This window comes from Limulus polyphemus, unplaced genomic scaffold, assembly GCF_000517525.1.
Source record: "Limulus polyphemus unplaced genomic scaffold, Limulus_polyphemus-2.1.2 Scaffold1795, whole genome shotgun sequence".
In the NCBI taxonomy this organism is placed as follows: Eukaryota; Metazoa; Arthropoda; class Merostomata; order Xiphosura; family Limulidae; genus Limulus; species Limulus polyphemus.
Genome location: NW_013667405.1, coordinates 133,447 through 147,713, shown reverse-complemented (window position 1 = coordinate 147,713; position 14,267 = coordinate 133,447). Strand labels below are relative to the sequence as shown.

The 14,267-nt window shown below is 34.9% G+C and overlaps 1 protein-coding gene across 1 annotated transcript in view; it reads right to left on the bottom strand.

The window, feature by feature from the left end:
- Window positions 1-323: 323 nt before the first annotated feature.
- LOC106464965 (dual oxidase maturation factor 1-like) overlaps window positions 324-14,267 on the bottom strand; it is a 26,009-nt gene continuing 12,065 nt past the window's right edge. The window contains exons 4-5 of the mRNA XM_022392773.1: window positions 10,792-11,149; window positions 324-1,018 (exon numbers count right to left, since the gene is read on the bottom strand). Of these exons, the coding sequence (XP_022248481.1) occupies window positions 904-1,018; window positions 10,792-11,149 (473 nt within the window). The 3' untranslated portion in view covers window positions 324-903. The remainder of the gene's footprint in view (window positions 1,019-10,791; window positions 11,150-14,267) is intronic.

Genomic DNA, 14,267 nt, shown 5'->3' with positions numbered 1-14,267 from the left:
TATACTGATTTAAGCATAATTTATTTACTGCCATTTACAAACAGTATTTCTAACATTGTAAATTTCATAACTAATAAAACTGAAATAAGAACAAGAATGGTGTTAATAGTATTAATGTAATGTTTATTATTTATGATATATCTAGCCTAAAAACAAAAGAAAAATTTGAAATTATACCAGCTTCAGTAAGATTGCCCTTTGCAACATCTGCACCACAATGGATATATTGGAAATTTCTTCTTGGGAAACTTTTTAATTCAAAAATAATATTGTGTATGCATTACGAACTTGGCAGATATCTCCAAGGCAACTCCTATTTTCAGGGCAAAGGTGAAACAGTGTCAAGTAAAGGTGAAGATTTACCCGTCCCCTTTTTATAGATTTCTACGGTATTTTACATCCAAGTTTGACTCATTAGAACACCCTTTTCTATAGTAATTTGGAACGCACCTATGGACTTCTTTGCCATATGAATGAATGACCCGGGCACTAAAACCACTTGATTTTAGTTTGAAAGGAAGAAGAATTCGTGTCTCCACGGCTAACTCGAAAAGAATATTTATAGATAAGTCATTTACATATGCGCATACAATTTGCTCACTACACAAAAGAACCACTGTATTCACTTTTCTGCTTGACTGTTTATGACACGCGACGAGACTGGTTTCGGCAGGCTCTTTCAGTGGTTTTGTAGTAGTTGAAAAGTTGTTTTTTTTTTCATTTTCGTAGACCCACCATCAGTTGCTGAGTTTTCTACAGTGAACGTTTAAGATCTGAAGAAAACACATTTGTTTGTAGTAATACTTGTCTGTTTTTCTCAACTGGATTATTTAAAACTAATGTTCTGAGCATGACTAAAACAAGTGATACATTTGATTTTTTTACCTTCGACCGATCATAAAACTAGAGAACAACTATAGCTTCAGCATAAAAGATAATTATGTTGTTATAGCTTCCTCCAGCTGTAACGTTTTCTTCTTGTTCAACATTCACCTTGTTTGAAAGAACACTTACTTTTCTGAAAACAAAAAAAAATATTTACTAGATTATAATCCTTCATATTCCTTCTTCTAGCCTAACTTTAAAGTAAATAAGTTATTGATTTTTTAAAGGGAATATTTCTGTCAGAATCTTCAGCAAGTTCTTGTCTACATTTCAATGTAATCATTTTATGGAAGTTCTTTGTGGGGCTTTATGGAGCTTCTGTACGAGGTTATCCTCTTGTTGAAGGATAAATAACAAAATAACTTACTTCAATGCGACCCTGCCCCCAGTGTTTTGATATCGATTATGGGCAAAACACAGACACCCCATTGCGTAGCTTTTTTGTTTAAACAATGAAAGAGATAATAAAATGACTTCAGTGCAATACAAGGTTGTTGTCATAACCAAATGTGATTATTAGATTTTATTGGTCGCCATACAGTTTTTCTGTGACAAGAACAAACATTCAGTAACAAAAAGAAATATGTAGACACCAATAGACTGAGTTGTTATTTATCTGTCTCCTTGGTTGGAAGGGATTACATTAATTTGAAATTAAGGCTGTTACAGCTGAATGGGTTATTATAAAAATTCACGCACTTGTTCAGTAGAAACATGGTTCGTCTTGTTGTGTTGAAACAGGGAATTGGGTTTAGATTTAGGATCTTTTACTCTTACAAATGTTACAAAAGTAAAAAAAAAGTAAAGGAATGTACTTGATAGTAGTTTAATGTTTTGACAATGTTATTTCCAAACTTTGTGATTACATTTTTACACAACAGACACTAAACATAAGAATAAAAAATGTTTTTCAAAGCTGATATGTCATAAAGAGCTTTGCATGCATTTTTTTGCTAACAATGCTATGCTATCATTACATTGTGTGGTACGCAGGCATATTTTATTTTATTTTTGCTAACAATGCTTTGCTATCATTACATTATGCAGTTGCAGGCATGTTTAATGTTTTCTGTCCCCTTTTTTAGCATAAAATGTTTCAAAATTTTCATATGTTAATCATAAAAGTCGTTAAGCTCCTTTCACTCTAGCTACTTATTGTTTTGGATCATTCATTTGTGTAATAACATGCACTTTCTTATAGGGAAGATTTCTGTTGATTTGAACTTACCATGTAGAATTGGACAGTGGGAATTTCAACTAGCAGTTCTGTTGATGCCTCGAAGATATAACTTCACTTGTTTTGTGAACCTGCCATAGCTTGGTGCAACTTGCAAACTGTGTGTTGTGGGATTTAAACTGTCCTCAAACATGCTCGACCTTTTAACTGTGGGGGCACTATAATAAGATGATCAATCCCACTTTTCATTGGTAAAAAAGTAGCCGAAGAGTTGGAAGTGGATAATATAAATTAGCTGCCTTTTCTATAGTTTGTCATTTCATAATTATGAATGGCTAGCACACTCTCAAATAACTTTGTGGGAAATTCAGCAAACAAAACAAAAACCTTTGGTTGTGTTAGGAATGATCACAGTCACGAGGGTAGTGCACGTGTCCTGAGAATAGTAGAACTGAACTATTATTTCGTGTACATAAAGCTGTTTGATCTCAGTCTGGGGCAGATACAGATATAGATTCATCACAGGTTTTCATCAACTTCCAGAGAGTTCTCTCTCTCCAGTATGGGCACCACCTTAAACAAACACTTTTAATTTGATAATTTTGTAGGTTTTGGAATAAAGATTCTTTTCAATTGTTTTTCTTAATGTCCACTCTCTTTCTTTATTCATGACACTGTCGGGAAATACAATTCAACTTTGCATAACCCTTCCTGATTGAACTCCTATTATTCTACAGGTCCTAACCAAATACTTTTTGGGAAAATCAATGTACCTGTAAATCTCACAGAGTAGGTAGGAGAGATAATAGTTTGATAGTTTGTTTATGCAGAGGTTTATGTTGATAACTGCATTTGTCTTACTTTTAATTCTGATTTGAAACATCAAATTTGAGAAAATGACATTTTCCATAAGTCAAAGTACTTGTGACAAGGAGTTAGTTTCTCTTGGGAGGCGATTCTTTGATAGAACAGTCTGGTAAGTGGACTTTCACAATGCTGTAAAGGTTTATGACATTATTCTTATTACAAATGCACACTCTAGAAGGTGAACTACTGGAATCTGGTGCACCCATAATGGCTGATCAAATTCTTCTTTGGGGGGTCTATCTCAGTGCATAGTAGGCATTGATGACTGATTGCCATGACAGTTGTGCATGGTCTGTTGAAACTGAAGTTAAATGTGTTGGTCTTTACAGGACTCCCAGGAATTATTTGACCAGTGCAAATCAATTCTAGTCTATTCAACTAGCCACCCAAGAACAGCCAAAGTGACTAGTAAAGCTCCTGCTTAGCAATGTCCAAAAGCCTGAGCTGTTTTGCCAGTAGGTGAGACAGCAGTCACTGATTAATGAAGAAGATACTATGGAGTAGCCATGACCCTCTCAATGCCAGAATGATCATGGGTCATGGAGGATCCTAGGATCATGTAGAGCTAAAAGATGAGCTACTTAAGGTAATTCACCTTTCTTCCACTAGAAGGCAGTGACCTAATGCTTGTTTGAGTGTAGGGATTCCTAAGCATGTTCACCACACCATACCCCAAAGTTTAGAGCATATCCAGTTGATGTTGGTCATAATAGTGTTATTTAAGGCAGAGACAATCTATGTCATTTGCATGGCAAATGGCAAGGATATCCTCATATGTAAATTTGTTGATAGGCTATTTAGAGAGACAATAAGGCATCACTTGGATGTGAGAGCTCTTCTCACCTTAATGGGGGCAGTTTCTGTAGTGACAAGGTTTGAAGTTGGAACTTCAAACAAACAAATTGAAAAAGAAGAATCCCACAGTAGCAGCTGCAGTGGATGTGCCTTAAACATGTCACCATTCAAAAGTGACTGCATCATATAGAGCTATGCTGGGGGCAAACCTGCAGGTAATAAATCTCATGGCTGTGATACAACCACACTGGTTCCAAGTTAGTAGCCAGGGGGTCCTCTGACCTTCTCATTAAATTTTTGTCTTATCTATTTCCAATGCTGTACATAAATCACTCTGATAGTGTACTAAATCATCTGATTTGAGTGTGGTTAGTTTCAGAGCGAACTACCTATTATGAATTCAGATGTGAGGAACATAGGTTGAGGTTGAAAGAGTTGAGAAAGTGTCCAACGTTTGTTCAATCTGTAATGGATGAGAGGATTAAAGTGCTAAGTGATTAGAGAGTTATTGAGGGATAGGCCACCTTTCTTGTTTAGTTACTGTGGAGCTTAAAAACCTGCTATGACTATGGGTATTATAATCCTAATTATGGAAAACAGATGTGCAAGTTCGGAGAGAAAGGAACCTATTGACGTGGTTTGGAAAAAACAAACAAACATATAATAGACAGGAGTTGAACAGAAAAATTACTAGGAGTAATAAAGCTCAAATAAATCCGGAAAGTGGCGAAGGAAGAAATGCTATGCTGCCAGTAGTGAATAAAACCTAGTTCTAAATTTATGTTGTAAATTATAGTGATAAACAGCAATGTTATATGTATATTGTTGAGTCACTTCCTGATAAAAATAATACAAACTCCATAAGGTTGAAAAGAAATGAAAGTTCAAAGTTCAAGTATAGCATGGTCATAACAAAGTTGAGTCATAAGTGGTTTACAACATACCCATACCTTGCTTTGTAGCAAGGTAGGCAAGTTTTAACCAACTGTGCAGCAAATGCTGGAGAATTAACAGTGAGCTGTAGCTGCTGGTACTTCAGCTATGGAAAACTTATAAAGTTCAAACTAGGTCTGGCTTCTGATTTGAGGAAGTGCAATTAACGAAGATTGGTAGTCATTCCAGTTCTTTAAGGGCTTGGTGATGTTTTGTATGTGCTTGTAAAGGTACAGGAGTGAGAGATAGAGTTACAGGAAGGTACAGGAGCTACCAGGACACTGGCTGGTCTTGCCATGTATCAGACAACCAGATGAAAATTGACTTTGTTCTGGTGAATAATGATAAAAGAGGCATGGTTTCTAATATCAACCACAGGACAAAAAGTAGACACATTTAAAACCTTGATCCTGGTATTAAACTCCTAAGAATTGATTTGCTGCCAAAATATAGGAAAGTCAACTGATGCCAGCCAGATCAGAATCCTAGAAACATTGGAATACATCAGTGTATGTTCTGAAAGGAGTCACAGTACCTCTATTTACACATGTGATGTTTTTGGTTTATTACAGATTGGTACCATGTAACGCGGTGATGAAGCCAGCAGATGAAATGCACTGCTTTCTGTCCAGAAAGAAGGCAGCATTAGCTAAAAAATACTAATCTACTGTTCTGCCATTATGAGCATCTAGTTATCCAGTTGCCTGCTAGAATGGGCATCAGTACAGTGAGCAAAGTGTGGGTAACTGAAACTAGCAGTGATGCTTTTGTTTTGTACCTGACACATCTGAAGCTGCTAGTTGAGAATTTTGAGAGAAATCTTGATTCAAAGCAGTGACAGAAGCATAGTGACTTATTTGTTGAACAATTGATATATCCACAGGACCATATAACATATTGGGTCTAAAGTAACTCACAATAACATAAATATGGATGCTTCATGTCCAATTAAACAACTTCTCTAAAGCACAAGGGATATAGCCAGTGCTGAAACACATAAGATTTTAAAGGATGAAATCATAAAGCCTTCAGAGAGTGTATGGTCATCTCCAGTTGTGATCATGAGGAAGAAGGAAGGTGTGTTAAGTTTTTGCGTTGATTTGAAGTGGGTTAAATAGGTAACATACAAATTACATACAAATTATTGTCTGGATGCATCTTTAATATTTTTAACCTGGCATCAGGACACTGGAAAATCAAATGATGAGAGAAGTTGGTTTGTATAAGTTTACATCATGGCACTTGGCCTGGGTAATCTGCTCACTACTTTTGAAAGGCTAACATAGCCTACACTTAAGGGGCTGTAATGTGAGAGATTCCTGATCTATGTTGATGATGTTTTCGCATTTAACCACATGTTTTTGTCTGCTGCTGAAAATTCGTGTATATGGTACTTCAGCAGATAAGAAAGGCAGGCTTTAATATGAAAATAGGGAAGTGTGAACTCATGTACATGGAGCTTGAATTTCTTAGTCATATTGTGGGTAGAGCTGAGATCTCTAGTAATCCCATGAAGATTGCTGTGGTGAATACTGGCTTTAACTGGTGATAAAACGAAAATTCCACAGCTTTGGTGGTTGTGCGTCATATTACTGACATCTTGTGATCAGTTTCTTCAATATTGTTGAATGCTCTCACTAATGCCAATGTGCATTTCAGATGGGCTAAGGAGTATGAGTAAGAATTCAATTACCTAAAACATGCTTTAGTTGAATCTCCAGTGCTGACGTATCTACAACAGGACTGTAAGATCTTGTCGGATATTGATAATGGAATAGTAGTGGGAATATCATATACTCATTGCTCTGAATATGGATACTACATAACAAAGAAAGAACTGTTTGTAGTTGTGGCCTATATCAAACACTACCAGTATAGTAGAAATTTCATCATTTGGGCAAATCATGCATCACTGAAGTAGCTTATGAACTTTAAAGATTTGAAAGAGGTTATTTCACAATGGACCATAACATTGAAGGAGTGTGACTTTGTTATATGGCATTGTCTAATCTGGCCACATGGAATGCCAGTGGATTATCTTACCACACAGTGAAACCTATTAGTTGAATCTGCTGACTCCAAACATTGAGTAGGAGTAAAATCCGTTTCTGCAATAGTGGCACGGTAGGAAATTCTACTGGTGGTTAAAAACTATGATTAATGCTTCAGGAGCTCTAGAAAGGGCAATTGAAGGACCCTTATTTAGCATAAGTGCTCCTTGTCATGCTACAAGGTTAAGGTTGACCTCCACAGAGCCCTGAATTAAGAAAATATTCAAACTTTGCATGACACAAAGACTTGAGGTTACCAAGGTTTTACATACATTTTAACTAAGATGCAACAATGGTTCTACTGGCTGCAATCACATCAAGATATTAAGCAGTGGTATAAATATTGTACAGTGGTGCTGGACAGAGGAGAAACTGGTCTAAACAAGATAATTTCAGTAGATATTAACTGATTATTATTTACAGAGAATGTCCCTGGATATTGCAGGTCCTCTTTGGAAACTGAAAGAGGGTAATCCGTTTGCACTGGTTGTTATTGATTACTTCACTAAGTGATATGATGCTGATCCATATCCATTGATCGTTACTTCAGCACAGTCTATTTTTGATGTATTGACAGAGGAATGGTTAACCTTATTTAGTTCATCTAATGAAACTTGCATGGATTAAGGAGTTAACTGCGACACTCAGCTATTCGCTGAGTTGAATAAAGTGGCGAGGGCATGCACTTCACCTTATCTCTCAGCTTATAACCGAGCTCTGAAGTGGTGTTTCACTATGAAATAAATGCACTATGTTGTGTGATTCCCGTTTAATTATTACAAAATTAGGGTGGGTTGTTCAGTGTAAAACTATTGAGACCAAAAGTGAATTGTGACTCTCACATACTGAGCTGTGAAACAAACGATATCTATAGAATATCAGGTAATAGCAGCTCGTTTACAATAAAATTAGGATGACTGGTTTCAGTAGATGTAATGTCTAGAACGTCAACAGTTTTAACGGAGGAGGACGTTTGGTAGAAGTCCTAAAACTCAGCTGATAGGGCATTTCAACACTTACTTATTGAGCTACTAAACAATTTTCTGAGGTTAAATGTCATCTGATCTGAATCGTTGCGACAATCACTCACCTTATCTAGCCATGTCATAGAAGATCTACAGAAAAGATCACACGATATTCACTAAAACCTCCCAGTACATTTAGGTGTGGGTATAAACTCCTGCCTTTGCAGTGAGGGTGTTATTTTCTTTCTCAGCACAGCATATGAATCAGGTTGTTATTGATGTGAGGTGGGTGTTCTTAGTTTCACTTTATTAGCTTGTATTTATTTTTCTGTGTTACTAACTAAAGCAAGTGTATCGACTCACAAACGGCGATACAATATCTGTTGTTATTTTGGGTTATTTAGTATAGTAAATGTGTTTTACTATGGAATATTGTATTTGGAATAGGTTGTTCTGAGTGTATATTGATATACACTATAGCGATAACACGAATATTAATCCTAGCTGAAAAGAAATCACTGGCTGAAAGTCTTAGTTCAACTGTATTCTGCTGGTGATTATTTATTTCATTGTGATGAGAAAACATGTTTCACTTAACAGCTTATAAATGGCGACACGTTATGGAACCGTGTAGCTGGAGACATAGCTAGCAGAGGAAGCCCATATAGGTTACATGGGCAATGATGCAAAAAACACTTCTGTCAGCAAGAGGTAAACCACCACACTAGCAGACCTACTCTTTAGACTCAAATAAAAGTGGGAGTTCTGGTCTTGAACTGCTAGATAATCCATGTAGGTATTGATACCTCCAATAGTAGTACAGTTAAGCATTTCATTATATTTATTCTGATTTGTGTTCATCAGTCTATGAATACTTTAGTACCGTATGTAGTTTCCTTCCTTTGGAGATTAATCTGTGTCACCCTTGCTGTAAAGTATTTTATCCTTTAGAAAATTCCTTTCTGTATTGTAAGGATTTTTTTTTATATATTTTAAGAGCTACTTTTTGTGTTTTATTTCATACAATGTTTTATATCAAAAAGTTGTTTTCTTTTATTTTGATTTGTTATTAACAGTTTTATCTTGTTTCACTACTAAGTAAAAATGGTCTATTTTGTATTTTTCATTTTTGATTCTGATTTTTATATAAAAGGTGTATTCTATGGTTTTAATATATTTGCTTTTAAAAGGATCACTCTCCGAACTAATTTTAATGTAATATAAAAGGATTTATATTAATATGCTTTGGCTTTTTTCTTTTCATTCGTACTGAACGATTAAAGGTCAATTTTGTATTTTTTTTACTTAGTGTGTCTTGCTTTCAGTATGTAATGCCAAAACGTTTTGTACTTTGATTGTGACATATTTTCATTTTTACTAGTTTTTGAATGGTATTAATGTTGTGTTTTGTATGTAATTTATTATGCTTCACTGTTTACAGAGAGTTCGTTGTTTTCTACATATCAAAGGGCTTTGTCAACATACAATGCTTAGTTTTGACTTTGCAATTTTTGTGATTTGGGAATGTATATTGTAAAGTTTTATATTGTTTTACTTTTCTATGTTACTAAGTGTTTTCTAGCGAAGTTAAATATTAGATTAGATTTGAATTTCGTGCAAAGCTACACGAGAACTATATGTACTAGCCATCTCTAATTTAACAGTGATAGACTAGGGGGAAGGAAGCTAGTCAACATCATTCACCGCCAACTCTTTAGCTACTTTTTTACTAAGAATGGTGGGATTAACTGTCACATTATAACGCCCCCACGGCTGAAAGGGCGAGCATATTTGGTGATGGGAAACCGAACCCGCAACCTTCAGAATACGAGTCGAGTGCCCTAACTACTAGGCCATGCCAGGCCAGTTTCAAGTGGAGAGGGTAAGCAATTTTTTTTTTTTTTTTTGCCAATGTACAAAGTTATGTAATTCATTTTTAAATTAGGGATGACTGGGGAATCTTGAAGATAAACGGAGAGAAAAGGTGTGTTGTGCAGGTATACCACTTCTTTTCTACTACCATTGTTTTTAACATAAAATTTAGAATTTTCACAAAGCATACATACATGTAACTGCAACACATAATATCAGTCATAAAATAAGCTAAGTTTCTCTTACCCTAATTACTCACTGTTATGGAACATTATTCATTTGTAGCAGCACATGAACTTTCTCGTGGCAAAGAGTTCTGCAAGTTTAAGCTTACAATATAGAAGTGGACAGTAGTATTTACCACTGGCAGGTCAGGTGATACCGCAAGGATACAACCTGGCTTGTTCTGTGATGGAAATGACCACTAGTGTCATATGGTATTATATGAACACTGAGAAGAATAGTATCAGTGTCTTTTGTATACTATGCTATGTTTTCTCAGTGTGGAACAGATAGAAGTACAGTTTTGTTATAGATTTCTACCAAGACCTTTTGAGAACTTTCTTTAGTAAAGGCACCATATGAAGTAAATATTTTTATTTCAATTGCTTTGTGTGTTTCGAATAAAGATTATTTCACTCAGCTTCTTTTGTGTCCAGTCTCTTTCTTTACTCACAACTCAGTTAAAAGTAGGGGAATGCCATTTAATTTTGCATAAAATCTACTAGTAAATTGCTTGTTATTTTGTGGGTCCTACCAGAATACCTTTAGAAATCAGAGTACCTGAAAATACCACACTTGCTTAATAATGAGTTAGTAAATTCTATGCATTTATCATCACTTATATATATTTTCTGTTTTTAATGGCATAATATACAATAACAGAGTATACTATGTAGTTTGATTTATTTTTAGGACTTTTTTCATGATTTATTGTACTTTTGTGTTTGGTAAAACCGTCTAACAGTATCAGTACACTGTATCCGACTAAGATAAATTTCAATAAAGGAAAAGAACACAAACCATATTCAATTTACAATGTTTTAAACGTTTATAGCATATTTTTCTTCTTTTCTGTGAATTAGGTAATTTAAAATACTGCAATTTATCCTTTAATTTTATCAGTAGTGTTAATTAGTCAAGATAATTTATTATTCTAATCCTATTAGTATTAAAACATACAATATAAGACTCTTGTCTGCAGCTTATTACCAAATTCTAGGTAAAAGTATAAAGTGCCACTTACCGGGTAATAGCCAAAATTGTCCCTCTTTTCTTTTGCTGCATATATTTACCAAATTGGTTAAGACTAATGGCCTTCTCTCCATTTTCCATTGGACTGTCACTGCTGTCATCATCCTCAAAAGCAGTGTTTTCAATGCCTTCGTTGCTACACCCAGGGTCAGTAGAAGTTTCTTCGGGTAGAGGTTCTTTATTCTTCTCACTTTTAGTTTTGCGTCTTTGTGTCCTCTTTATTCTTACACGCTCTTCAATTAAGTAACGGTAGTTGCCATCATATTCAGCCTCCAATATAGTTGAAAATGTATTAGGAAACATGATATCCACAGTCGTAGCTATAACCCCAACTAACAGCCCGATGATTCCTAAATAATAAAATGTTTAACAATAATGACTTGTATACATTGTATCGTATAAAACTTTATCCTACATTTTTTTTCAGCATGCATGCTGCAATGAAAAGTACTTTAATGCATATTTAATGCGCTAAAAATGATTCTTTCAAAATTATTCTAGAATAAGTAATGTCAAAATTCCTAGAGATCGAACAATTTTCTTTGTTTAATTTTAGTTTTTCTCTGAAAAGTTGATTGTTTAAAGACTCTTGTATAAGATGGTTAAAATACTTATGTCTCTGACAATCGTGTTTTAGTGTTAGCTTTATAATTAAATTGAATACAGCTTGTCAAGACAGTAAGTCAGTAAATATCACAGGAATTTAGTTTGTGAATAAGTGAATATATCATTAATAAGGAATATTATGTTAAAAAACAAAGACTTCTTGTAAAAGTTATTTAATTCAACACAATATTTTATAGAGTTAAAATAAAGTGAAGGTAAAGGCAATAAATCTTTAATTTTGAACTGGTTTTATTCAGATAATTGTACAAACCAATTAATTATTAAAACTACTTTAAGTAATTTTTTGCTCTGGCTGAAAAGCCACACTACCCAATCTTTCTTGTCTCAAGGTAAGTAGGGATAATGGGCAAAGACAGATTGTAATTATATGTATCCTAAAATCTTATAACTGATAAATAGTGTCACCGAGATGTCCATGTTAACCTCCGCTATTAGAGTCAACAGCTGTCAAAGTGTTAATGTAAAACACCAAGGTGATGTACCAGCTTCCCTACCAGGACTTTAATTCCTGTTATTTATGTATAATTTGTTTGTACCTCACTAATATAACTACAGCAAACATACGAAGGTAAATCCTAGATTCTTGATATTTCTACGTGCTGTGTTTATTTAGTACTGCTCTGCACACAAGTGTTTCATGTATCGATCTGAGCCGAAAGCTGGATGTCATGAAGAAGCTGCTCATCCTGTGACATGTTTTTTTTTTTACTCAGATCACAAGAAATGTACTTCAATACTGGTATTTTGCGTACCAGTTATATAATATAAATGGCTTAACCAATAAATGCATGACAACAAAATGTACAAATGTACCAGGACAGTAACATTTGTATAAATCAGATGTAGACTAAGAATTCTTGGAACTCTGGCACTCCCCACCCAATAAATCACTAACTTGTAATACAATGTGTGAAGAAATAACCCATACAGTGTTTTCACACTGCACTAATAATATAATAAGTCATATCGCAATATGATAAGCTTAAATGGAATTACTTAATTTTGTCACATACAAAACCTTTAAAAAAATAATTGTTTGCTTTAGGAGCAATATGAATAATTACAACTACACAGGTTGTGTGTATCTGTGTTTCGTAAGAAATTGTTTGATAATAATCAGCATTAAATGACATCCCTCCATTCCAAATAGAGTTAAAAGCATTCCTTCTAGTTCTAATTTTTGGAGAAACTCATTTATATAGTAATTGTAAATATTGATATTTTGATCCAGAAATTCTATGCAATTATTCTGAGTTACAATGGGTTTTACTGGGGGCCCTTTAGTTCGCTGAAGCCCCTGGGCACAGGTCCTATAGGCCAGAGAACTAATCTGCCCTTGATATATATGTTATTGGAAAGATTTAGTATTAGAAATACTAAACTTTCAACTACTGTGAACTGATCCTTTACACATATTACAGTATGTTCTTCAAAATACATTACAGTATGACACTTAAGATATTTTACTATCTCATTATTAACAGTCATTACAATCTCGTTCTTATGACTCATTAGAATCTTATCCTTAAGACCCTTTGCAAATTATTCTCAAGAACTATTACAATCTAATCTTTATGGCCGATAAAAAACAAACATTAAGATTTATTACAATAACATTTGTTTATAAGAGAGGCCAATGCATTGAAAAATCCACTAGTATCTTACCATTTTTAACTTATGGAATTGTCTTAGAAGAAAACATTGCAAAATACTTTGGATGAGCATTGCTTGTATATGGTTATCAGAGAAAATGTAAAATCTGACAACCAATTACTAAGTAGGTGTGTAATGAAGAAAATAATAGTGAACTACACCCTTAAATAATTAGTTTGAAATATATCTATAATCAGATATTCAGGTAAAATTTTCTACATTTTTGTGTAGGTGTTCTTTATGTAGTACGATATCATCTTAGCAGAGCCCATAGATAAAGATGTGTTTCTGGGCGTTTCATTTGACCTAGGAGATCTGTCTAATGCCTCCAATGGACTAGTCGTGGAGTCCCTAGAGATGCTTCAACCAAATGCTAACCAGCTGATGACCATCAAGCAATCAGGAGAAGGTCTTTTCCCTATCACACCATCTTCAGTAGGTGAGTAGATGTGAAAATCCAGCCTTCCCACTGACCAGCCAGTGAGGACAACACCAAAGGACACCAGCCAAGCCAGAACCACTAAAGACACCCGAAAGCTCAGGAGAGATCATTGTGTCTTCCAGTGAGGGTTGTTCTGTCAAGAAACTCCATTAACATTTACCGTGTGTAAACCTCTGATGGAAACACCATATACCTCAGCCCAAGAAAATCTTACCAGAAGAGATCTTCCAAGTACTAAGAAAGACTACCAACGTCTACAACCCCACAGACTCAATCTATATCAACCCAACATTCAACCATCAGTAGAACAGCCTGATGACACAAGACATCAACATTGGAATGTTAACATCGATTGCTGTTCTGCTTTCAGCAAAATAGTCCAGGACCCAGCCTTAACGGCCAGAAAAACTGGAGCTATCCTACATTTGAGTGAAACAGCATCACACGCTTCAGCAGATACTGTCTCTAAAGTACCTTTGCCAGGAGAAAGCAGCCAGCAAGATGTGTATTGGGGTAAGCTGTAACATACTTGTAAGTCCCTTTCAAGGGCTTTACAAGATTATCCACCAGAACGCCGAAGGTCATAATAAATTGACCACTGTGTTGGAGGATCTGCTGTTATGGCTTCAGTGGACTAGAGTCTCCAGTTTCCTAAGTAACTTATGGATATATGTGTATATTTGCCTTTTTTATTTCAGTTATTTATTTAGGTAGTTATTATTATTCTTTATTTGGCTTCTTTACGG